This window comes from Pongo pygmaeus, chromosome 11, assembly GCF_028885625.2.
Source record: "Pongo pygmaeus isolate AG05252 chromosome 11, NHGRI_mPonPyg2-v2.0_pri, whole genome shotgun sequence".
Taxonomy (NCBI): Eukaryota; Metazoa; Chordata; class Mammalia; order Primates; family Hominidae; genus Pongo; species Pongo pygmaeus.
This window is the reverse complement of record NC_072384.2, coordinates 29921711-29948752: the sequence shown is the minus strand read 5'-3', so window position 1 is coordinate 29948752 and position 27042 is coordinate 29921711. Positions and strand designations below refer to the sequence as shown.

The 27042-nt window shown below is 35.3% G+C and overlaps 1 protein-coding gene across 2 annotated transcripts in view; it reads left to right on the top strand.

Moving 5' to 3' along the window:
- DPP10 (dipeptidyl peptidase like 10) overlaps window positions 1-27042 on the top strand; it is a 704745-nt gene that overhangs the window by 123513 nt on the left and 554190 nt on the right. For both annotated transcript variants that reach the window (XM_054478149.2, XM_054478150.2), the window contains one exon: window positions 23978-24092. In XM_054478149.2, coding sequence (XP_054334124.1) covers window positions 23978-24092 — 115 coding nt within the window. The remainder of the gene's footprint in view (window positions 1-23977; window positions 24093-27042) is intronic.

The following is a 27042-nucleotide window of genomic DNA, read 5'->3' as shown; positions in this document are numbered from 1 at the left end:
TGAACTGCTACTCTCTCTCTTTCTCACATTACCTAGGCAGCTTTTATTGTGCTTTGTTATCTTTAAAATAGCGAATTAACACTTGCTATTTCATAAGCTTAAAGATGCATTGCCTGTAATATTGGAAGCTGATATGCAGCTCACCACATATCCAAAGGCCGGTAATAATGAACATAAAATAGGGAAGAAAAGACAGAGTATACTGGGGTGGATCATTATCTCTACATGTTGATTTATTTTAAAAATTCCTTTCAGTGTATATTAACACCTTGAAATGTGTGCAAGTTACACCGGTGACCTTTCTGCATAGAACTCCAATGAGAGAAAAGGCATCCCATTGTTAGATGAAATGCTTTTCATTTCAAGCATGTAAGCAGTACCACACTTGGTGGATTAAAGATCGATTGATCTCAGCAAGCAAAGAACATTGTTAAATTGTTCAGTCCTCCTTTCTGGCTTTCTCTTTTTGCTAGGAATGGAAAAAGAGAAGGCCTTGCTCTCTGTTGTCTCAGATTCTTGTACCTAGGGCTATAATTGCTGCAAATAAAACCCAAGAACAATTGGGTTGTGGTTTCCAAGTTTAATTACATTAGAGCTGCTTCTTTTGCCCTATAGTCACATTTGCAATTTGTGATTAAGGTATTAGTGAGAATAAAGTAATGATAGATTGTAGTTAATGAAGCATTTTCTATATCTGTTGTTTCTTCAATGCCTCTTTCCCCCTGCAGGATAAGATATTTATGTTAATTTTTATGCATGCTGTAGTTAGGTTTCTATATATTATGGAGGGAAACTTTTGCATTAGCTCTAATGAATAAAGTGTTCAGTTTTAAGTCATGGTCTTTGCTCTACTTTATTTGTATTTACTCTTTTTCATTACTGCAGGAGGAAACAGACTCAGTGTTTTATTTTTATAATAAAATACTCTGAGAAAGAGTTATTATGAGTCCTAATACTGGTATGCAAACATCATTAAAGTTTACACAGCAATGGTTTTTAATAACATTTGGAGATATTTTGGCTGATGCAGTTTTTGTGCTAATATTTTGGCTTCAAGATAAGAAAAACTGGATTTAATCCTTTCTAGAATGCTGGGAAAAACTGATGTTATTTGTAAATGAAGATTTAAAAGCATTTAACTAAGCTTCATTTTAAGACATACATGTAGAGCCACATCTTTTTTTAACTTTGGAATTTTAAAATATGATTTATCTTCCTTTGTCAGGTAGACTCCAGAGTTTAAAGTGAAATATATATATGTAATATATATGTAACATATATATTACATATATTTTATATATATATATAAAATATATGCAGAAGGCTGAGAATCAAACCAGTATTGAAGCATTCTTACCAATGGCAACTGGGATAGTGTTTGAGAATGAGAATGTGGGGTGTGTGTGGAGGAGGGAGGTAAGGGTGTGGATTAAGAGTTGTGGAGGTGAGATGATAGACAAGAAAGAAAATTTTATTGTTATCTCTTTCTTTATTGAAATTGCTCATTAGTTTGAATCCTTCCGCTGTTGTCTTGACTCCCCATTAAAAAAGAACATGATCACTGAGAAAGTGTCTAATTTAGATGTGCTTTTGATAGCAAAATAATTATAATAGACAAATCCTTGAAAAGGAATTTCCTTGTCACATGACACTGATATACTACAAAACAGTTGTGCCATGGCAGCTTATAATATTTAAGTTTCCTGATTCTAGGTACAAAGATCTCTCTATGAAAGCTGGCCAAATATTCAAGAATGTACTGAAACATTCAAAAGGTGTACATTTATGATCTAGAATAATTGATAAGAGTTTAATAATTGGACTGCTTCACTAGGGAAAGGCAGAAAATGTATGACTGTAGAGTTAACATTCGTGAGATTATTAAGGAAATGATAAAGAGAACAATGGAGAATCACTTTCAGTGTACTAAAAGTTAGGGAAGCAGTGGAAGCTTTTGCTGAAATTTGAAAGAGACAAATATTGAGGCAAGTGAAAAGTAATAGTCGAGTCATTTGAGATATGTGCATTTTACTCTGTCAGTTTTATTTTATTTTTAATTAATTTTTTAAAATTTCAATAGCTTGAGGGTACAAGTGGTGTTGGGTTATGTGGATGATCATATAGTGGTCAAGTTTTGGCTTTTAGTGTACCCAACACCAAAATAGTGAACATTGTATTCAAAAGGTAATTTTTCATCCCTCACCTCCCTCCCGAACTTCCTTCCTCTGAGTCTCTAATGTTCATTATACTACTATGTCTGCCTTTGTGTACCCATAGCTTAGCTCCCATTTATAAGTGAGAATGTGCAGTATTTGGTTTTCCATTCTCGAGTTACTTCACTTAGGATAATGGCCTCCAGTTCTACTCAAGTTGCTGCAAAAGACATTATTCCACTCATTTTTATGGCTGAGTAGTTTTCCATAATGTTTCCATGGACTCATTTGTCAGTACCCAAATCAGTAGCACTGCTGTACACCAATAATGACCAAGCTGAGAATCAAATAAAGAACTCAATCCCTTTTACAATAGCTACAAAAATAAACTAAAATACCTAGGGACATACTTGACCAAGGAGGTGAGGGATCTCTACAAGAAGAACTACGAAACACTGATGAAAGAAATCATAGATTATTCCTTTCCATGGAATGATAAGGAAATGGTATTTCCATTTTGTTTATCCACTTATCTATTGATAGTCACTTGGATTGGTTCTATACCTTTGCAATTGTGAATTAGGCTGTGATAAACATACACGTACAAGTGTCTTTTTGGTATAATGACTATTTTTCCTTTGGGTAGATATTTGGTAGTGAGATTGCTGGATCAAATGGTAGTTCTACTTTTACTTCTTTGAGAAATCTCCATACTGTTTTCTATAGACGTTTCACTAACTTATATTTCCACCAGCAGTAGGTAAGTGTTCCCTGTTTACCACATCTGCACCAACATTTACTGTTTTTTAATTTTTTTTTTTTTCATAATGACCATTCTGGCTGGAGTAAGGTGGTATCTTGTTGTGGTTTTAATTTGCATTTCCCTGATGATTAGTGATGTTGAGCATTTTTTTTCTGTGTTTCTTGGCCATTTGTATAACTTCTTTTGAGAAATATCTGTTCATATGATTATCTCAATAGACTCTTCTGAGTCTATTCAATAAAATTCAATAAAATCCAACATCTCTTTATGATAAAAACCCTCAACATGGTCAGGCGTGGTGGCTCACACCTGTAATCCCAGCACTTTGGGAGGCCAATGCAGGTGGACCACTTGAGGTCAGGAGTTTGAGACTAGCCTGGCCAACATAGTGAAACGCCATCTCTATTTAAAAAAATATAAAAATTACCCAGGCCTGGTGGGGGAGCCTGTAATCCCAGCTACTCGGGAGGCTGAGGTAGCAGAATTGCTTGGACCTAGGAAACGAGGTTGCAGTGAGCTGAGATCATGCCACTGTACTCCATCCTTAGTGACAAAGCAAGATTCTGCCTCAAAACAAAAAGAAAAGAAAAGAAAGAAAAGAAACAAACAACCCTCAACCAACTAGGTATAGAAGAAACATACCTCAAAGTAATGAAAACCATATATGACAAAGGCACAACCAATATAATACTGAATGGGGAAAAGTTGAAAGCATTCCTCTTAAGAACTGAACTAAGACAAGGATGCTCTCTTTCCCTACTTCTATTCAACACAGTACTGGAAGTCCTAGCCAGAGCAATCATGCAAGAGAAGGAAATAAAGGACATCCATATTGGAAAAGAGGAAGTTAAACTATCTCTGTTTGCCAGTGATATGATCTTATACCCAGAAAACCCTAAAAATTCCCCCAAAACACTCCCAGATTTGATAAATGAATTCAGTAAAGGCTCGGGTTACAAAATCTATGTGAAGAACTCAGTAGTGCTGCTATGACACAATGACCAAACTGAGAATAAAATCAAGAACTCAACCACTTTTATAACAACTAGAAAAAAAATTTAAATACCTAGGAATGTGCTTAACTAAAGAGGTGAATGATCTCTACAAGGAAAACTACAAAACACTGATGAAAGATGACACAAACAAATGGACAAACATAGACAACACAAACAATGGGAAAAGCATCCCATGCTCATGCACTGGAAGAATCAATATTGTGAAAATGGCCATACTGTCCAAAGCAATCTATAGATTCAGTGTGATTCTTATCAAAATGCCAATGCCATTTTTCACAGAATTAGAAAAAACAAGCCTAAAATTCATAAGAAACAAAAAAAAAAAAGAAGAAAAGAAAAGAAAAAAGAGCCTAAATAGCCAAAGCAATTCCAAGAAAAAGAGCAAAGCTGGAGGTATCACATTAACTCATTTCCAGTTGTACTACCAGACTATAGTAACCAAAATAGCATAGCACTGGTATAAAAGTAGACACGAAGACCAATGAAGCAGAATAGAGAACCCAGACATAAAGCCAAATACTTACAACCAATTGATTTTCAACAAAGCAGACAAAAATATCCACTGGGGAAAGGACACCCTATTCAATACGTGGTTCTGGGAAAACTGGATAGCCACAGGTAGAAGAACAAAACTAGATCGCTATCTCTCACCATATTAACATTAACCCAAGATGGATTAAAGACTTAAATCTAAGACCTGAAATCTTACAAATTCTAGAATAAAACCTAGGAGAAACTTTTCTGGACATTGGCCTAGGCAAAGAATTTATGCCTGAGACCCCAAAAGCAAATGCAACAAAAATAAAAATAAGTAAATGGAACCTAATTAACTAAAAAACTTCTGCACAGCAAAAGAAATAATCAAAGGAGTAAACCGACAACCTACAGATTGGGAGAAAACGTTTGCAAACTATACATCCAACAAAGGACTAATATCTAGAATCTACAAGGAATTCAAACAAATAAACAAGGAAAAGAGGCCAAATAATTTTATTAAAAGCAGACAAGTGATATGTAAATTGTATTTTTAAAATGATAACAAAGAGTGAAATCTAGTAAATGTTATACCTCTTGGTGTTTAGGAGTGAAGTGTACTGAGGTCTTGAAATGCATCCAAAATTATAAGTTAGTTTTCAATGTTCAAGTTACCTTGAAATGTGTTCAAAATTAAGATGGATTAATTGATGGGTAGATTAAAGGTGGATTAATGGATGATAGAGGTATACATATGTGGATAAATAGGCAGGTGGATATGTGATTAAGCAAATATAACAAAATATTGATTCTAGAATCTAACACTAGGAACATGGCTGTTCACTGTGCACTTCTCTCAACTTTTCTTTATATTTGAACTTTTTCATAATGAAATGTTCTTTAAAAAAGGAAAGCTACCTGAGACAAGGTGAGAAAATTCTTAATGCCTATTCAGGTAATACTAGCTGAAAAATTGAAAATAAACTTTAAGTGGAGATGATTGTCTTAATCCCAAAGTATTGCTGACACGGGATTAGTTAGCATGTCTCTAAGGTGATGCACTATATATTTTGGGAAAAATACTTCATTTTCCCTGTAAATCATGGTGCATCAATAATCATGCACTTGCAACAAGATTGTCTCTGAGTTCGCTAACACTCTAGCATTGCTTGTGAAGGACATTCTTCTATTTGGCCAACAAAGAATATTTCTGTCTTATCTTAAAACAGATAGAGATAAGGCAAATCATTGTGACAGTCTCTGAGGCAAGGTAATCCCTGCTAATCTACTCATCTTTCTACCTCTTACATACAAAGAATGGGCTAGAGTTTGTCATGGGACCACAGGAATCAGGCTTTGTCCCTGGGTTTATTATTTTTCTGAGGCAGGGTCTCGCTCTGTTGCCCAGGCTGGAGTGCAATGGTGCGATCACAGCTCACTGCAGCCTCGACCTCCTAGACTCAAGAGATTCTTTCATCTAAGCCTCCAGGGTAGCTGGGATTACAGGTATGTGCCACCATGCCTGGCTAATTTTTTATTTTTTGTAGAGACGGGGATCTCCCTATGTTGTCCAGGCTGATCTTGAGTCCTGTGCTCAAGCAATTGTCCTGACTTGACCTCCCAAAGTGCTCAGATTACTGGTGTGAGCCATGGCATCCCACCTCTGCTTCATTCTAACATACCACTTCTTCCCTGTTTCCCGTACTAAATACTCAAGGTCATTAATAGAATGTTATTAAATTTGAAGACATAAAAATTCTAACTTTAAGCTTTACTAACCAACATAACATATTGAATTTTCCCCACCACAAATTTCCAATAGCTGGTAAATTAATGGTGTGTTTTGTCTTTCATCTTCAAATATTGAATGAAGCACAGTTCTGCTAGATACTCATATCACAATACATGTCTTCAAAAACAATTTATATGCCCAGTGTGTCAATATTTAATTTATTCACACTTTTTTTCACCACTACCTTTATTTGAATGATGGATGTGTTGATGCCTAAGCCCATTTATCACTAAGAATGAAATAACTACCACTGGGAAACTTTTGGGAATTATATATCCATGAGCATTTCAGAACTGATCTTTTGTGACGATGGAATGGTCACTGACCAGATCCTTATTGTAGACTGATTACTTTTGAACACATTCATCAATACCAAGGCTTGGGTGGCTACTGGATGTCACAGATCTATAGCACTGTGCCACCATGTGCTCCCTAAAAATCTATTGCATGGTTTAGACTATGTTTTCCCAAGCTTAAACCTAGGAAAATTGATTGCCTTTCCTATAAGTTTACATAATCAGAGAAACCCAGAACTGGAAAGTATGTTAAGCATTCATTCAGGTCAAACATTTGTGTTCTAATAGAACTTTCTTAAAATATCCAATACAGGCAATAGCAGGTCTTCTTCTAAAATATTTCTGGAAAAAAATTATTCCATTTAGATAATGCCATGTATGTATCCAGTCCTTCATTATGTGCAGTAGTAACTAGTCTAATTTTAATTAGTGCTGTTTAAGCCTGTATTCAGCTAAACTTCATAGGAATAAATCCCTTCAGTAACATCGTTATAGTAGACTTCATATATTTATAAAGCTACATAACTACATATAAAACCAATTATGTTTTTTCCTAGTCATTTTTATTTATAATGCATAGTCTAAACTCTTTTGATTTTATTTTAGAACAGCATTATTTAAACTTTCCTGCTAAAGAGTACCAGAGAAGCCTAGAAACTCAAGAAAAACTACTTTTGAAATATTCTTGGGATCTAAATTTTTGTCTTTAAAACATGCCACATAACCTTTTCTCATGTCTCCATGCTGAATCAATGCTTACCTTAAAACACCATATTTTAACTTATGTGTTGGAACACTTCCACACATCAAATGTTCGGGTAAAATAGATTATCTGTGAACAGATTTGGAATTTATTCTGCTGCTTGCCAAATCCTTGCCATGCTGCTGTTTCCTCCAATGTGGTATGTGTTTAAATCTGGGGAGCATACTCTCAGTACATCACAACTGTAGCCTATTATTATTGTTGTTGCTATTGATGATGCTATTCGTTTACCAAAAATAATTTCCTGTAATACTAAGCACATGGCTATCCAATTGAAACACTTAAATTTTACTGAGGATCTGAGCATTGTCCCATGGTGTATTAGGATGTGTTATTGCTAAATACCCTTCTGAAGATGGTGACCGAATCCTTGAAATGTCTGTTGTGGCAGTTTGAAAGACAGGTGAACGCCAAGGTCAGGCTATCACTCAGTGAAGCCAACTGGCTGGCTGCCCACGTTTCTCATAACATTTCATTTATTTTGATGGATTCACCAAGGTATGAGCTCTGGCACTCAGGTTTGGGGCACAGAAACTTTGATGTTTATAAGCACATTAAATGGTTCCATCTCTAGGGTACAGATTCACATTAACCAAGGGCACAAAGACTAGCAAGTAAGCCACAGTGCCAAAGGATAAATTGATAAAGAAAAGAAAAATGGCCTTGCAGCTGGCAGGATGCGGGTCAGTGCGGTCAGGCCCTTCTGTCCCTGTTGGCAGGTATTTCAGAAAAGCTAAATGAACATCCAGAAGTTGCTGAGTGAGTGAACATGAAATCAGGAAAGAAAAAATCAGTTTTATGATTAAGGTATTTAGTAGTATGAACCAAATGTTTCCTTATCCATTCATTTCTTCATAGAGACTCACGTATCATGGGAATCAGAGTGAGCAAGAGTTGGGAGGGCAATGATGGTATTTACACCTTCTTCCAATTGTTGCACAGCTTCTATAGATGTATTTAGTTAATCGTGATGTAGGCAGTGCCTTTCTCTGTAGTCTGGGAACAGTTCTTTTTCTTATGATTCAACTCTGAGAAGGCAGTGCTTTCTTTTATTAACTATTACACCATCATGTGGTGTAGGTGAGCTTCTGGTAAGGAAAGAATAAAGAAAAGAAATTATGTTTAGTTGTTCAGAAACTGTGTGATTTAGTAACAGAGAGCTTCATTACAGTAATGTATCCTGTAAGTGGAAAGACAGGCAGTATGGGTATTACAAAATGATTTTTTTTAATGGAAGAGAATGATGGAGAAAGAGACAAAGGAAAGTTATGTTAGAGTCATAAACCCTGTATGATCCTGTAAAGGTTCATACTTGATCACTGCAGCCTGAATCAACATGGACATCAGTAAATCTCTACTCTTGCTGAAGAAACAAACTAAGGCTATAAAGAAGTACTTTGTTTTTGATACTCATTGTCTTCCCTGACAGCCAAGTCAAAAGAAAGAGATAAACAATGAGCAATTTTCTAACATGAAAAACAACACAAGAAATATCTATCTTATAAAGGAACCCACTCAGTCTGTTAGTGTATATACTTTGCCAGTCATTCCTACCTGATTCAATGAATATTTATTGATCAAAGATCTAGTCTTGTGAAAGAGACACTTGAAACCGGACAAACAGATGTAGTTTGTTAAGTGCTACCATAGGGATAAGCCAAATGCCATGAGCAGACTAGGGAGGGATGCCTTGGGAGCCTCATTGAATCATTCTGAAGAAGTTCGAAAGGCAGTCACGGTGTGGGTGGGCATACGTTTAACTAGTAGATTGACCTAGGAGGGTAATATGCTTCTGCTTTTAGAGATTAATGAATGTATTTATCAAATGTGTATTGAAAGTCTAATACACATCAGACTTCGTTAACACTATGGATACACTGAGCAAAAGAAATGAGATTCAGCTCACATACACAAGTAGGTAAATTTGGGTTTTTTTTTTTTTTTTGGATTAGCTTTTGTAAATTTACATCTAGAAGTACTGGTATTGTTTTGTACTCTCTCTTTCTGTTTGTTTTTTGCTTTTTGGGGGGAAGGGGACTTCCAAAATGGTATTATGACTTTTCTTCTTTGAAAAACAGTTCTTAAATTTATCTTCAAAAATCTCTTGAAAACTAGAACAAAATGAAAAATGACTAGGACTGCATTGTTAACCTTATCAATTGTGACTATCAATATGGAATCCTTACGTCTATGTAGTTTATGAAGGCGAAGCCTACAGTTGGTTTGAGACAACTATTAAACCTGACCAAATTCTCAGAATGCTTTTATGATGCTAATAAGTATCACCACAAAATGAACTGATGTTTCTCATGCAGCCAAAGTGGCAATGATTTTACAGGAGGGAGAGGCATGAGGTTGGTTATCTCTTCCTGGCAGATGGACTGTCCCTCCCCAACCCCTCCTCCTGACACAGACACAGGTTGGTAGGATTTTTTCTACCTACAGGATGGTAGGATTCTCTGGGAGAATGAAAATATTTTTAAAAAGCAAAACAAAAGAAAACTCTTAATTTATATTTAAATTACCCATAATCGAATGATTCACGCAAAATGAACTTTTAGAGCAAACGTCTTTTCAAATTGTATGAGGGATGGCTTATTTTTAACTAACGGTACTGATGGAACATTCTGGGGACTGATGCAGATACTGGCTGCTCTATTCACAAAGACTGGGGGAAAAAAAGGCTCTCTTCAGTAGATGAATGGAAACACTGACTGGCTTTGAGGCGAGTAATTGCCTTACTCACCCACACAAAAATTTCAGCCAGAAAACTCCTCCTTTAAGCAGAGCACAAATGATGTGAAATGCATACTTGCACAGATATAGTATAACTTACCTTGAGTTTATTTAATTATTCCTGGTCCATGGGATTTTTGAAAAATTGCCAGAATACTACTTTTCTGCAGATATAAATAAAAGGTCCAAATCTTGCTTAACTTCTTTTTTCCTTAATTGCATAGTATATATGTGTTAGAAATGGCTAATAATCATCACAGAGTAGTTGAGAAGTTAAAACACACACATATTCTTAATATTTCTAATTAAAAGCAGCATAGGAATATTGATTACTACAGTGGAAATGTAATGTGTTCTTTCTTTCCTTTTAAAATGCCTATATGGTACTTGTTAACATTTTTAATGGCAAAAGCAATAAAAGTAATTAAAAGCACATTTAGTTCCTGTTCTGCCTCATTTCATTAATTTCTGCTTTTTTTTCTTTTGGAGAAAAAGTTGTAAAATTGATGTCTTAGCTGTAGCTGCCTCTTTTTGATATTAGATTTCTGTCTGTAAAGAAGGTATTAGAAAAATTTTCTCCTACACTCAGGGAATCTTTAAACTTAAAATAAAACTTCTATTTTCAAGGCAGAATAAAAATGTTTTACAATGAATAGAATTCTTGATTTTCAAAGAAGTTTATTACATTTTATTTTGTCAGAGTTAATAAGTGATAATAAATAAATGTGTGGAAAAATAAACTTTTAAACTAGATCAAATGTGTTTGTTTCTATTTCAGTATTGGCTTTGATGCCTAGGAAAACAAAATATTTATCTACTGAAAGAGCATACGTCTTTGTAGCCCCCAGCTTCTCCTCTGGTGAGCCTTAGGAAAAATGACACTTGCTCTGGAGGCAGGGAGGAAACTCCAGATTAGACCCAGGTTTCTGGCTTGGGAGGCAGTGGTGGTGGTGGCGAAGGAAGTGCAGTTAAGATAAGGAGATGAGGTGAATTGCCAAATTTTCCCCCAGACGCTCGGCGGCATCTACAGGTCAGTGGTGTTAAGAAGCGCAAATTAGTAATGCTGGCTTTGAACTTACCTTGAAGCTGCAGTGCCACTTGTTCTTTTCATGCAGTCGTATTTCGCCAGTGGCTTTTTACTATTTTCTTAACCTATGTTTGGCATCTTACCTGACTCCTGGGCAATTACAACCTTTAACTAACCACTAGAAAAGGAAGTACATTAAACACACGTTGTTCATCTTGAAGAGAGAGCAGGGGAATGGGGGTTTCCTCAGCCTGGGATGACTTTCTTCTGCCTTTCAGATCTAAGCTCTTTCTGACTTGGATCTTATTTCACTGGGAAACGGCCAGGATAGATTTGATCTTTAGCATTTCTAACAAACATCATCAGGGATCTCTCTTTCCTGCATCCTATCACATTTAGCATCTTGCACCACAGTGCTGAGTATTTTGAAAAATATAGTTTTCTCTTTGTTCTTCCAATGTTTAATAAATTATTCATCTTCCCAAATAGATTCTCATTTATCTGGGGGCAATAAGTTCATCTAGAGTCCTTCCTTCCTTACCCACTTTCCTTCCTTTCCTCTTTCATGCATTCCTTCTTCCCTCCATTAGTAATATGCTGACACTATACTAAGACTTCAAAAATGTGCATTTTCTTTAAGAGTTTACAGATGTTCTAAAACTGACTGTTTCACAGGAACTACTTTCCTTGACTCAATAACAGTTAATCCTCAAGAACGATTATGTATAGTTTTTTTAATTCTTCAGATTTGTGAGATGTGGTTATAAAACTTAAATTGATATAGATGAAACAGTTTATAAACAGTTTTCACTTGCGTTATTTCTTGGAAAGCTCATAAATACTGTATGCAAGTATTTTCCATGTGAGCAGCATGAGCCTGTGTTATATCTACGAAGTAAATGAGTGGGGGTAGGTTTTGTGACATGCTGGCTGCATCAGATAATGCTGCATGGCATAAGCTGGGCACACACTGCTGTTCCTGTTTTATGCCTAGGAAGATGAAAACCTTATCTTAAATCATACAAGTAATTATTAATGGGCAGCCCGGGTGGGCAGACCAGGCTGCCAAGTTTACTATTTTCTATCGCTGTACAATGAATATTCCACATTAGGTATGGATTATCTGTTGTCAAGAGAGTTTTATATCACACTTTGATACAAAATAAAGTGTAAAAAGCTATTGAGAATCAATATTTGACATTCTAAAAGTAACTTCAAGATGATAAAGAATAATATTATACTAAGCCAAAAAATAGTTTCTGGGTTTGTTACATTCATCTGTTTAATAAATATAAGTGGATGCACGGTGCACCAAGAACTTAGCTTGGCATTGCAAATGCAATGAGAAGTAACTATGTTCTCTACTCTCCTTGTGGACAAGAGTCTGGTCTGTTAACTACAAACTACTTCTAGATGATTGGGCTGCAAATATGATCCTTCTGCTATGTTTTGTCTAGAACTTTAGGCAGAACTTTAGTTCTAGGCAGAATGTAGCCGAAGATTATATATGCAGCCTGCTCATCTCCTGAAATCAAGCTTAAAGATGATTGTCTACCTTGCTAGTAATCCGTAGAGGTTTATCAATCCCAGAAATTTGGGACTATTGTTCCAGTTTGTAGATAACTGACATTCTTTTAGTGCTCTTTCAACCACAATTTATAGTTTCCAGGATGGGTCAACAACTGTACTCCTGGGATGTCTTTTCTCTCTCTGTTTGAGATGCAGATAGCTAGTTATCCCCCAGTCCTCACAATGCTGAAATGCAACCCTCAAGATTAAAGATTCTATTCCTAACTTTAAGGAATAAATCTGAGCTTAGTGCTTCAGTCCAGATATTTTGTGAATACTTAGTATGTGCCTTACTAGGTGTTATGGATACAGAAATGAGTGTGAAATAGTCTCTGACCAGGTGGAACTCAGTTTAGACTTAAACATAATTTGGAAAATAACACATATGGAGGAAGATTCATAAGCCTGATCATGTGTGTTAGGCATAACTAGTTAGGCTTATAATTATGCTTAAATAGATTTGATCAATCATGTATGTAACAGAGCTAGTAAATAGATAATTAGATATTAAAATGCAGGTGTACTGATTCCGAAACCACTAACTCATAATGCATCTACCAAATTCCTCTGAGTGTAAGATTGTTTAGTTTAGCCGTTTCAGAACTGTATCACTCCAGGACTTAATCTCTACTGTAGGGGTTCTCCAATTTGAGTGTGCGCAAGAATCATCTGGAGAGCTTGTTACAACAAATATTGCTTAGTCCTTCCCTCCTCAGGAACTCACTAGGTCTGATTTGGGGATGAATGATTTGCATTTATATAAACTCAAGGGTGAAGCTGACCATGTTTTGAGTAGCACTGACCTTGGGGACTGTTTCCCAGACTTCAGCACATAGTAGAGCCATCTGGAGAGCCTGTTAAAAGTGGCTGTTAGGACTTTCCTGGCCCTGGAGATTCAGAAGGTCTGTGATGGGGGTGAATAATTTTTATTTTCAACAAGCTTTCAGATGATGCTGATCCTACTGGTCCATGGACTGCACTGAGCTAAGGCATTGTCTAAATAGATAGACAGAAGTAACCTACTAAGAAACTCAATTTTGAAAAATATGAAGGCTTGATCAAAATATGTACTCTCCTTAGCATGGAGTCCTTTCATCAGAGAAATGGGAAAAAGTAAAAGTAGGAAACTAAATGGCATGAATCTCATGGGCAATTTTACGAAGCAGTAGGCACTCTAAATAGCAACTGACTTTGATATGTATGGAGGATGTTTTATATATATTGGGAGAAGATTGTCTGTCTGAATAATGTAACTGTAGAAAGACCCTTAGCTTTCTGTCTATTTAGAGGTCAATTTCAGTTTCTATCCCTCTTTTTAAAAATATCTTGTCCATGTATTCTGTTCCTAACATTAACATATAATGTTGATAGAAAATATGGATAATATAAAAAGTGGTATTGAATGATATCACTAGAAATAGTGTTCATGTAAAGAAAAGATGTGGGCTAGCACCAAGGTCTGGGCAACTCCACAATTTTGAGAAATTGGAAAAGTGGCTGGCAAATAACAAACAGGAACTATGGTGTCACAGGAGCCAAGAAAATGTTCTCGTGGGAGGCTTCAGCAGTGAAAGGATTGGAATGCTGATAAGAAATACTGTAAGATGATGGAAAAATTGGCTGTCTGACTTGGCTCCATGGAGATCACGATATTTCTCGTTGGAATGTTTTGCTCAACCCTAATTGTCCTTCTTTGCAGAATGAAAGTCTTGTGGGAAAATAGAGTTTAAAGTATAACTAATTCTGTCTATAAATCATATAGACATATATAAGAAATATATAAATTCAGTCTATAAGATAGAACTAATGCGTTTGTGTGCATGCAACATTTTTCTCTGAAATATAGTTTTACTTCTGTATTTTTCTGTTCTTATTCATACCACACATTATTCATTAGCACAGATTTATATTACATTTTGATAACTGATATCCACAGATATCAGTTTTCAAAATTATTATTTTATATGATTATTTTTCCATCTAAATTTTAAAATCACTTTACCAGTTAAGAAAAAAAGTTTTATTTGGATTTTCACTGGAATTACTTTAAATTTGTAGATTAATCTAGGAAGAAGGGACATCTTTACCACATTGAATTTTCCTTAACAGGGATTGAAGATTCTCTACATCCTTCAAGTGGTCCTATAAATTCTCTAATAACATTTTGTGGTTTTCTCTCTTTGGACAATAATACTTTCTAAAGACATTTAATATATTGTTTTGCTATCATAAATGTTATTTTTATATGTTTTTATTATAGTTCAGTTCATTGACATTAAGTACATTTGCATTGCTGTGCAACCATCACCATCAGCCATCTCTAGAACTTTTTTCATCTTATCATACTGAAACTGCATAACCATTAAAAAGATAACTTCCCATTTTTTTTTGTCTCTTCAGCCCCTAGCAACTACCATTCTGCCTTCTGTCTCTAAGTATTTGACTACTTAAGGCATGTTGTTTAAGTGGAATGATACAGTATTTGTCTGTTTGTGACTGGCTTTATTCCCCTTAACACAGTGTTTTTAAAGTTCATCTATGTTGTAGCAACTGTCGGGATTTCCTTCATTTTCAAAGCTGAATGATACTCATACATACACATACAGGCACACACACAACATTTTGTTATTCTTTTCATTTACCAATGATCATCTGTGTTGTTTCCACCTTTTGGCTATTGTGAATAATGCTTCTGTGAACAGAGGTGTACAAATATCTGTTTGCATCACTGCTTTCAATTGTTTTGGGTATATAACCAGAAGTGGAATTACTATTGATTATTAATGATAATCCTGTTTTACTGTTTTGTTAGATATATCACAGTATGAATTCCCAGCTACAATTTTGGGGTCATTTTAAATACTCTCAGTTTTCTCATGTACCATTTTCTTGATTTTCTTTAGTTTGTCATTACTTTTCTTTAGCTCTCAGAGTGTATTTAAGGCAGTTGTTTTAAAGTCTTTCTCTAGTAAATCTGATGCCTTGTTTGTTTAAGGTTGGTTTCCAGAGATTTATTCTGATCTTTTGAAAGGGCTAGATTTCCCTGTTTCTTTATATGCCTTGTGATCTTTTGTTGAAAACTGGGTGTCTGAAAAATCAGACACATCTTCCAGTCATTGTAGACTGTGTGGAGGAAGATGTTCTCTAAATAGCCCAACATGAAAGTTTAAGATTTTCTCAGGCATTTTCTAGGCCTGTGTCTTCCCTGGGCCTGTGTGTGTGGTGTTCTCTCCCAATTTCCCCATAGACGGGGCTGCTTTTATTTATTTATTTATTTATTTATTTTGAAGGCTGCTTTGAAATGTCTTATTATCCGTCCCTAAGAGTTTCACCCCTGCTTCTTCCTGAAATCTTGGCAGTTCCTCTGTACTACTCTTGCCTTAACATCTTGCCCTCAGTTTCTGCATGTCAGCATACTCTTGCAGTTTTCACAAACTATGTTACCCATCACAGTTTTGCATGGCTTCCAAACTGAGATTCAAACTATATATTCATTTTCGTCTGAGAGCTCCAATTGAGGCAAGACAGAAACCAGTCCCTCGGGCAGCCCACAGACAGGCCGGAACTTTGCAAAATAAGTTCCACTGCCTTCCTTCCTTCCTGAGAGAAAAATACTGGAAAGTGGGCTACTTTTTTTTTTTAACTGCACTCACTGTTCCAAGGTGGCACAAGCACAAGCAATAATGCCATGAAATGTCCTACCTTTTGCACTGTGGCTTTTTCTTGATGGGGCATTCACTTGGTTGGAAAGCAGTGAATTTGGCTGGTTACCAGAGCTCCTGAAAAGCTGCTTCAGTGAGTCGCTAGTAGTTTACTTGATGATCCTGTGGGGGAATGAGGACCTGGAGCTTTCTAATCTGCCATCTTTCTGACATCAAATCTGTTTGTTTGTATTTTGTCTTTTTTAATAGCTTTTTGTAGTTTTTAACCCTAAATGTGTCCAGAATCACAATTGCTTAGTCCTATCTTAGACCTCTAAATCATGATGCTAAAAGTCTAAAACTAACACCACACAATATATTAAAGATAGCTGTCATACTTATTTTGTTTCTAATTTACTGTTAATTCATCTAGGAGTGTGTTTGTTTTGACATTACTATAAATAACTATCTGACACTAGGTAATTTATGAAGAAAAGAGTTTAATTGACTCACAGTTCCACAGGCTTAACAGGAAGCATGACTGGACGGCCTCAGGAAACTTACCATCATGGTGGAAGGCAAAGGGGAAGCAAATACATGTTACCATGGCGGAGCAGGAGAGAGAGTGAGCGAAGGAGGAAGTGCCACACACTTTTAAACCATCAAATCTTGTGAGAACTCACTCACTACCATGAGAAGAGCAAGAGGGAAATCTGACCCCATCATCCACTAGGCCTCTTCTCCAGTTGATCCCACTAGGCCCCTTCTCCACCATGATATTTGGGTAGGGTCACAAATCCAAACCATATCCAAGTGTGCACCAATAATCATAATTATTGGGGAGTGATAAATGCAAGTTGCAACTCATATAATTGCCAGTTCTTTTACAAACAAATTAATTGTAAACAAACAAACCCAAGCTTAGGCAACATAGCAAGACCCCATGTCTATACAAAATATATAGAAAAAAAGTAGCCAGGTACAGCAGTACATTTCTGTGGTCCCAGCTACTTGGGAGGCTGAGGTGGGAGGATCACATGAGCCCAGGAGGTTGAGACTACAGTGAGCCATGATTGTGCCACTGCAGTCCAGCCTGGTGCCAGAACAGGACCCTGTCTCAAAAACAAAAACAAGAAAAACAATCCCAGAACAAAATAAAACAAACAAACAAAAAAGAGCAATAAAAGACACTTGCTTGGCATTTCTAACAAGCTTCCAGCTGATGTTGATGCCTTTGGTCCATAGCTCAGATTTCAATATGATTTAGCATATTTAGCTTTATGTAGGTCAACAGCATAAACCTATAAAGAGCATAATTTTGAAAAATGTGTAAGTTGTAATAAGTTATAAAAAAATTACTTTACTTAGCATAGAGTCCTCTAATCATAGAAGAAGGATAAATAGGGAAACTATGAATGGCATGAGAACAATAAGCAATTTTAAGAAGCAGTAGGCAGAATAAGTATTAAGTGCAAATTAAATATGAGAAATAATCTCTATGATTATATTTTCTTTATTGGTATTCTTAACTGATGTCTTGTAGGAAACCATGACTGTTTCTCCTAATACTAGACAATAGTCCATAATATTTGTTATTTATACTAAACTCTTACATTCAATTGACTAAAGTTGTATTTAGTATAATTACATTTATTTCTTTAAATTGAATTTGAATTTTCTTTTTGTGGTATTTTTTCAGACATACTATTCAGACAACACGAACTTAATAAAAATTTAGAATTTTTTTCTGCCTTCAATATGTTATAAAATATTTTAAATAGTGAAAAAGTTATTTGTTTCTTGGAGGCAAAAATCAGATTTTGCCTGCTTCTTTTGGAAACTCCCTGAAAGTTATCTCAGTTCCTTTTATGCTTATTAATCTAATATAGCTTGTAAATGTTGTCAATTATTTTTTCCAGAAGGAAAAGAAATGCACACTTTGTGGACATTTCCAAATACCTACATGTGTATTTTTATACACATTCTCTACTTACTTTTTAAAAAACTCCTCTGATTCCTTTTTCATTCTAGATTTTATATAGTTACATAATCCCAGCATATCCAGCACCTTTTTTATAGGATGTTGATTGAATGTGCATAGTGAATGTTTTATATCAATATAAGAAAATTAATAATTTTCTTCTTTATTTCCCATAGCAAAACTTTATGATTTATTCTTTTACCTTTTTTTTTTTTACCCTTGTATTGTATTGTTGCCTAGGAAATTCTTCCTCAGACTTTATGCTCACTGGGAACAGGTCTTATTTTAATTTGTATTCCCAGCTTCATCTTGTGTGGTATCCCAAACCTTAACACACTCCAGTACATTTTGTTAAATGGTAAATGGTATTATTTAAGGAAATTTAAATTGAATTTCTATATCTCAAGGCTTTTCAAGCCAGAGCTGGCTAAACGTTTCTTAGGTGTGTTGTAAGAGCATGTTTCTTTAAGATGGAGTTTATTCCAGGTAGCTTTTAAAGTTTTAACTCTTAAATGCTGTTTCTTTAATATCATGAGACAATATAGAAACTTTTAAAATATTTTAATTTCCTTTAGGATATTTTCAGATTATTCAGTATAAATGTCTTTGAACTATTTCAAACCTTTCCATATTTGACATTACTTACAGTTGAAAATATAAACATCATCAGTAAAATAAAATAAGTAAAAGACAATTCAAACTTTTGAGCTATTTAACAGAACATGAACTGATGGAAGAGGACACCCCATTTTTTCTTTAATTTTGAGGAACTTTATTGAACTTCTTTGAGAAAACATTAAGATTCTATGTGAAGACGTATTGAAACAAGTAAATATAGGGAAGGGATAAAAGAAAAGTGAATAAGTTTTTGAGTGATTGGTGTGATTGTGTTAAGAATGACACTAAGAATCAACATAAAAAATGTTAATACTCTAGGGCTAAAAACCTAAGTACATCTTTTCAAACAGAAATACAGATATTTTTAAGAACCTTCCTTGTGCTTCTTAGAAAGTAGACAGGTGGTTGGAGAAAATCTATTTTTGTTAAAAACACACCCACATTCAATCTAGATGTATAATTTCAATATCTCAATGATTTTTCCTTGTATTTTCTCTAAATGTCATGTTTTTTAGACTATTTCAATATAGATGGATTATATTTCTTTTCAGAGTACATATGGCAGATACATTGACGTTTTCCAAAGGAAAGTACAAATGGAATACTATTTTTTAAAAAAACAAATTTTGGTATCCTTTACTTCCTTATGAAGAAAAGCAAATCTGCTGGTTAAGATTTTTTCTTTATTTTGCCAAATAAAATGGTGTATAACCCTTGCATTTTTCCTACTTATTATTCCCAGCATTTTTCTCCTTGCACCTAAACACATAAAAAATGAATTTGGACTTAGATAAATTATCTTTATAATGGTAAGCCTTGTCTTGTAAACCAAACTGTTCTCTGAAGGGTGATGAGTAATTTGTTGGTGGTAGATATAATGTAAATAGTTAGGTTACAGACTCAGTTAATTTGGACTATAGCACTAACGTGTCTCTAGGCAATCACAATATTTAATATGATCTGACATTGAACACAAGCATTTCAACTGATGCATCCATCCACTGGAGGGCTCATTTACAAAAGTAGCACCATATATGGATCATTTAATGTTTGCCTCTAAGTCTCTAGACCCCCTCTTTGTGATATCATAATCTAACATGCACTTTGTTCTGTGGCCAAAGCATCCAGATGACCATGTTGCAAGTTCCTAAAATGTTCCTTGTCTAAGGCTGCTGCCCAGGATCATACCTGTTCTGTTGGTCTGGCATGTGCAATTGATTGCTTTCAGATGTTGGGTGGTAGAAAGTCATCAAAAACAAAGTCAATCAGGATCACTTTCACCACCACTTAATTAACTGGCCAATTACTTTCCAAGCACCTATTAAGAGAACAAGAGATTGTTAACTGACATAAGGAATCTAAAATTGTCTAAGGCTGGGTGTAGTGGCTTATGGTTTTAATCCAAGAGCTTTGGGAGACTGACACAGGAGGATTGCTTGAGGCCAGGAGTTCGAGATCAGCCTGGGCAACATAGAAGACCTCGTCTTTATAAAAAATAATTTTAAAAAATTAACTGTGTTTGATGGCACTATGCCTGTCGTCCTAGCTACTCAGAAGGCATAGGCAGGAAGATCTCTTGAGCCCAGGAGTTTGAGGTTTCAGTGAGCTATGATTGTGCCACAGGACTCCAGCCTGGGTGACAGAGCAAGACCCTCTCTCTAAAAACATTTTTTTTAAATTAAAAACAACATAAAATTTTCTAAGATGTGATTCTTACATTAAGGAGTTAATAACTTTAAACCCAACAGGGATATGATGGATCTTTATACATGGTTTTAAGCAACACCGTCACTACCATTCACCATCATCATGATGATGATTATGATGTCATTCATTCATGATATAATGAATGATGAGAAAGAGTACAAGTATATTGAGGGATAGCATTCCAAACAGTTCACTTAGTGTAAACTTTCTTATTGTATACTTAGGTAAGAGGTTTTTTTATGAGTTATTTTATTTTAATCCTTCCAACATTTAAAAATAATTATCATTATTATTCCAGTTGTTCAGGTAAAAAATATTGAGGCTCAGAATAATTTAGAAGTGTGTTTGCAGTCTCCTAGCTCTCAAGTAGCAGAGTTGGATTCAAACTTACTGGTACAGTGTATTTTAGGCATTTTTCTTTCCAGAGAAAGGAAAGTCATATCTGGCTTGCATAACTAGGAGAAATTCCCAAGAGAACAGACATTTGAGCAGGATGTTGAATGACTGACAGTGTCTATAACTGGATGCATATGAAAGGGGTTGGATGGAACAGAATTAGGAATGGAATGGTGATGTGAAGGTTTAAGCATCTCAGGCAAATGTAAGGAAATGGTAATCAGAGCAGCGTGAAATACAAGATTCTTTCGCAAAAGTAGATTGTGCTGGCTGGGGAAATGGGAGCGTGGATATAGATAATCATTTTTCTAGACTCACACATTTGTGTTTTATTCTTTAGCTAGTGTAGGGATGTTAAAGAACTTTGGAGAAAAAAGTAACGTAAGTAACACCATGCTTCAGAAATGTAATGGTAATAGAATATAAGGTGGTTGGAAAGGGGAGAATTATACTATGTTCATTAAGCCAGCAGTTCTCAAATAGGGACTTGTATATATGCCTTGAGCATTGATGAGTCATTTCAGGGGAACCACACATCCTTATGTGCATCACTTTATGAACAGAAAAATATGTCTCACTCAAATTTGTTTTACCGCTTTTTAAATGGTGGACTTCCATAGTCAGTTGTGACTTGCAAAATATACATTTATTTGCAAACATTACTGAATTCAGGATAGCATTACTGAATTCCAAATATTACTGTGAATTTTCCCAAATAAAAGGTATTGATGTACAGTTATGTATCGGTCCAAATAACTTATTGATTTATTCATTCTTTAATGTACTTGTTCTAGAAATATTTATCTTTACAAGTGGCATTATAGTGGTTAAGTGTGATCTTTATAATCAGGTTTTATGAACTAGAACTCCAGCTCTCCTACTTACTAGTGATAAATGGATATGTTACTAATCTCTTCAAATCCCATTTTCTTATCTGCAAATTTGTGAAGATGACACTAATCTTACCTGATTATTTTGAGGATTATGTGAGATTGCAAATCTAAAATATTTCAATACCAGACACATAATAAAATATATAAGCTATTATTACTCTTTGTTAGACTATGGTAGACATTACATGGTTTTATCATAGTCACAAACTGAAAAACATAGTCAAAAGTCATTTCTCAAATAGTTTGTCATGAGTTGGAGTGACAGCATATCGAGATCATAATCAGTAAATTTCAGTTTATAATTTTTTCTTGATTCTCTTACTGAATTGAAAAGTCAGTTATAATTGCTACATTTCTATTCTTTTTCCCTTTTCTTACATTGTGAAACAATAATATGTGCTTGCTTCCCTCAGAGTTAATAAATAGGAAAGTATTTATGGTTCTTGGCCCAGATACCCATTTGCTGTTGGTTACTGCCCTTTTTATCACTGTCTCAGTTGTTGAGATGAGTATTTCCCAACCTTCAGACCACTGTAGGTTTTGATTTACAGCAGCAGCCTCTCTCGTTCTGTCACTCTACCTTCTGAGTAGCCTTGAAGTAGGGCATTATTATAGAGAATCACCAATCATTACAGCACACACATTCTGACAAAGAAACTCACCTAGAAACCTGCAGGAACGTTGCATTCCAGATAAGGGTTTATGATCACAAGACAACTATTGACTGTCTTTATATCACTTCTCTAAAGCTGATAATTTGGGGGACCCACTGTATTGATTTATGTGGAAAATATGAATGAGAATCCTAAAGTGCAAGAGGAATAGAAGTGTTGGATAATAAGCATTATTTGAAAAAGAGGTGTGGAGCAAGTCATTTAAGAAAAAGTGGAATTGATCTCTCCTGGATTTGGTTTATCAGAATGAAAGACTAACTTAGAGCGATTTATCTGAGAAGGGAAACAACAAACAACAAAATGCCTCCTATGCATGGTTTCTTCTTGTATTTATTTAGAGTCTAGTTCTTTAAATCTGATGGGTTTATGGCACAATTCTATACCAAAATAACTATATGAATATTGGCATCAATGTTTTAATCTGTGAGTCACAGGAACTCATGTACAATTTATTAAATGTTTTCTATTCTGTTTATATTTGTTTAAAACAAAGCTGCTCTATGGCTTCTTGGGTGATTTGTGCACATGTAGTGAGCTGGATACCTTCATGTTTTGTTTCATTTATCACCAAATCAGTTAGCTATTTCTGAATAAAGAGGCTGTATTGAGAAAGGATGAAAAGCAGTTGGGAAATGGAATAGGAAGAAAAAAAATGAGTAGCTCAGTGTTTTATAAACTTTATTGCAAAGTAAAGCTGACATTCATTTCAAATCAATGTGGTCTGTGCTTTGCTTTGGTGAATTATGCTCACACATATGTAGTCAACACAGTAGAGCACAGATCATTGGAGGAATGAATAGCTTTACCACATGCATCGTGAGAGATGTACAAGTTTATTTTCCCCATCAACCATACCTTTTGCCAATATCATGCATGTTGCCCAGCAAGAGAGTGTCATTAACCACTGATATAGAAGGACTCATTTAATTTAGTTACTAAACCCTGTTCGTTTTTATGAGTGGTAAGAGAACTGTTTTAAAAAGTCCTGTTTGGTTAACAAATGTGCGCTGCTCTGCAGTGAGGGACATTTTGAATGATTTTCCCATTTCTAGTCTTCCCCCCATCCAGTTAGAAAGTAGCCCATAGTGCTTCAAGAACAATTTACATTTACATCTTTATTGTAGGTTCCATTGTAGCAAGAATACACGTAAATGGACTCGCTCTATTTCCATAATTATTTTGCAGAGTATTTTGGCTATCATCCTGGTGTTTATAGTCAATGCATTTTTACACCATCTACATTTTGGACAGCAAGCATAAAACTCTGCTGGTTTATCTCACAGAGAGATCAGATTGGCCCCCAAAAGATAGCCATTTATAATATGTGCACTTTTGAATAATTAAATGAACTACTGAAGAGGAAATGGATTCTAATCAGCTTTCAAACTGTGATTGTGCCATGCACTGAATCATTCCTTTATGAATACATTTCTCTTGGAGCATGTATAATTATGAAACTTTTTTTTCTATCTCGGTAGGAACTGGGAAGTAACAGCCCACCACAGAGAAACTGGAAGGGAATTGCTATTGCTCTGCTGGTGATTTTAGTTGTATGCTCACTCATCACTATGTCAGTCATCCTCTTAACCCCAGGTAATCTGTCTTTATTCCTCTCTTATGATGGTATTGTGGATGATAATTTCACATTCAAATGCCTTAAGAGGGTAGCAATATGTGGTATCTTAGGGCACATTAGCATGGGTTGGAATTTGAAAAAAAAAAAGCATAATCAGACATTTTGCAAATGGCACAGTAATTCTGCAGTTCAAATATCATGCAGGATATTTTGGGGAAGCTGAAAATGTAAAATATGTAAGTTGAGAATGCCAAGGAGATTTTTGATCTCCATTGCCACTTACAGACTTACTATGTGTTAGTTTGATAAATGCAGAAGACATTTGACTTTTATTGTAGGTTGAAGATGAGGGAGTGGCATCTGGAAGTTTCTATATATAGATGATAACCCAACTGTATAGAAATGGAAAGAGAGGATTTGATAGAGAAAGATCAGATCGAAAGAGAGTGATCTAAGCCTCTAAATTTGGAGACCTCTTTCTTATGCCTTCTTTTCCTTTCTTTCCCTAAAGTTTTTACATTCTAAGTTTCTACCCTATCTAAAGAACCTTTGCAAATTGCCCCTGCAATGATTTTTAGACTGTGTTCTTCAGATTAAAGAGTTTAATACTAATATGGAAATTATCATTGTGCTTCTTTCTGGGGACCATTTCAATACCCAGGAGATTTATTACTCTTTAGTAGGTACTAATAAGGAAGGCAGAGATAAGGGGATCACTTTTAAACTCCCCCCGGTTGTCTTCCAGAAACATTTGGCAGTTGCTGCAACCCACCCACCCAATTGTTTTTCTCAAAGACCGAACACCCACATATGACAGTGTTAGGAAAAATAGTCATTTCTGGGATAGGATTGAATGAATCCAAAAATCAACTGATATTTTAAAATTATAGCCTGTTGTTGAATGCTATTTATTTCCACTTCAGGTTTGTCTTAGTTTTGTTATTTCATGAGCCCCTTAAACACGTTGAACTTATTTCCTGATGTACAAAATACGATTAATGATAACTGTTTTTCAGAGTCATTTAGTCAAGTAATTTTGGTGACTAATTATACAAATGGCAGTATCAATTGTTCCAGTGAGACACTTCGTGAAATATACTGTTTTTGAAAAATATTGACAATGAAATGTATAAACTGCCAAAAATGCAGTTTTTAGATGTTAGTTAACATGTGGAGAGGTTGAGAAAGAAATTAAGTGAGCTAGTAGGGAGGAAGGAGGAGAGAAAGGTAATTGGAAAGGAAGAAAGAAAAAATTCCCTGGTAAAAGTTGGCTTATCCGGCATTCTCTCCAGGAACCTTTTCTTAACTGCCTCATTTGTACATCTGCAATACAGTGTAATTGAGCCATGTGACGGCTCTAAGTTTCTTCACAATGCCAAGAATCATTGTTACAGGAAGATGAGTTTCAGCATGGTGTTTCACTTAAACATAAGACATTTAACGTAATTATAAAAAAAGAATGAGTCGATATTGCTGCCTTCTATTGATGGCTATTAGCCAGATGGAGGTATTCATGACATAATCCCTGTGTATTTCTCTTGAATTCTTTTTCTTTCATACTAATTCTAGCATCCTTGGCCCAGTGATTCACTTTCTCAGGTTTTCTTATTACTCGCTGAGGCCATAGTGATAATTTGGTGTCCTTGAGAGTCTGATACAACAAAGACCATATAGAGTTAGCCACTCACTAAATTAAACTTCTTTTGCTCAACCCTTTTCAATTTTTTCCCAGTATAAAACCACAGTGATGAACCATAATTCAGTTCATTTTGTCCTGTACTTATTCATTTATTAAAGCAAAAGCAAGCATGACATACCTGAGTTTGAGTTCTGTCTCTGTAATATAATAGTTTTGTGTAATTTGGCAAGTTATTTAACCTTGTCTGTCACTTTACTCATCTGCGTTATGGGTATAATATTTAGTTCCAACATTGCAGTGTTATTATGGAGGTAAAATGAGATAATGTAGTTCGAGAGTTTATTTAGCATAGTGCCCAGCACTGCTGCTGCTATTCCTTTGATGATTGCTATTATTCAGTACTTAACTGATGACCAGAAACCATGACAAGCAGTGTTATATAAAGAATATTTCCCAGAAAAGGTATAAAACCTCTCAGGAATATACCTCTTTTGTGACTTCAATTTCAGTTATGACAAATGGAAAGGGACAAAATATTTAACCTGAAGTTAGTCTCCTGGGGTCAAATTATTCATGCATTCATTCATCCCATAGGTAATTATGGAGTTCTTACCACATTCTAGGTGCTGTGGTAGTTGGCCCTGCACTTTCGCTATTTTTTAACTTTCACCTCCAATCCCCAGTTACACAAATACAAACATTTAGAAAATACACATATTTAGAACACCACAGCCCCCCAACTCAGACTTAATTTCATATGATATTAATCATATAAATAGAAGAGGCATTTATTTATTTATTTATTTATTTATTTATTTATTTATTTATGTTTTGTTTTAAGATGGGGTCTCGCTCTGTTGCTCAGGCTGGACTGCAGTGGTGCAATCATGGCTCACTGCAGTCTTGAACTTCCGGGCTCAAGCGATCCTCCCACCTCAGCCTCCTGAGTAGCTGGGACCACCATGCCTGGTTATTTTTTATACTTATAGAGATAGGGTCTCTCTGTGTTGTCCAGGCTGGTCTCGAACTCCTGGTCTCAAGCAATTCTCTTGCCTAGGCCTCCCAAAGTGCTGGGATTACAATCATGAGCCACCACACCCAGCCCACAATTATTATTTAGATTTACAGTTTACCAAGTGCATTTCACATACTACATGTTCAAATGTCTTTGGATTTCACTATTATTATTGGTAGGGACATTATAAAATAAAAAAGAAAATAGTTATGCTGGAGTGGAAAAGGTATTGCTATAGAAAGCAGACACCCTACTTTATACAGAGAGTGTTCTATACTTTCTGTAAACTCGATGCCATCAAGTGCCTAGAAGA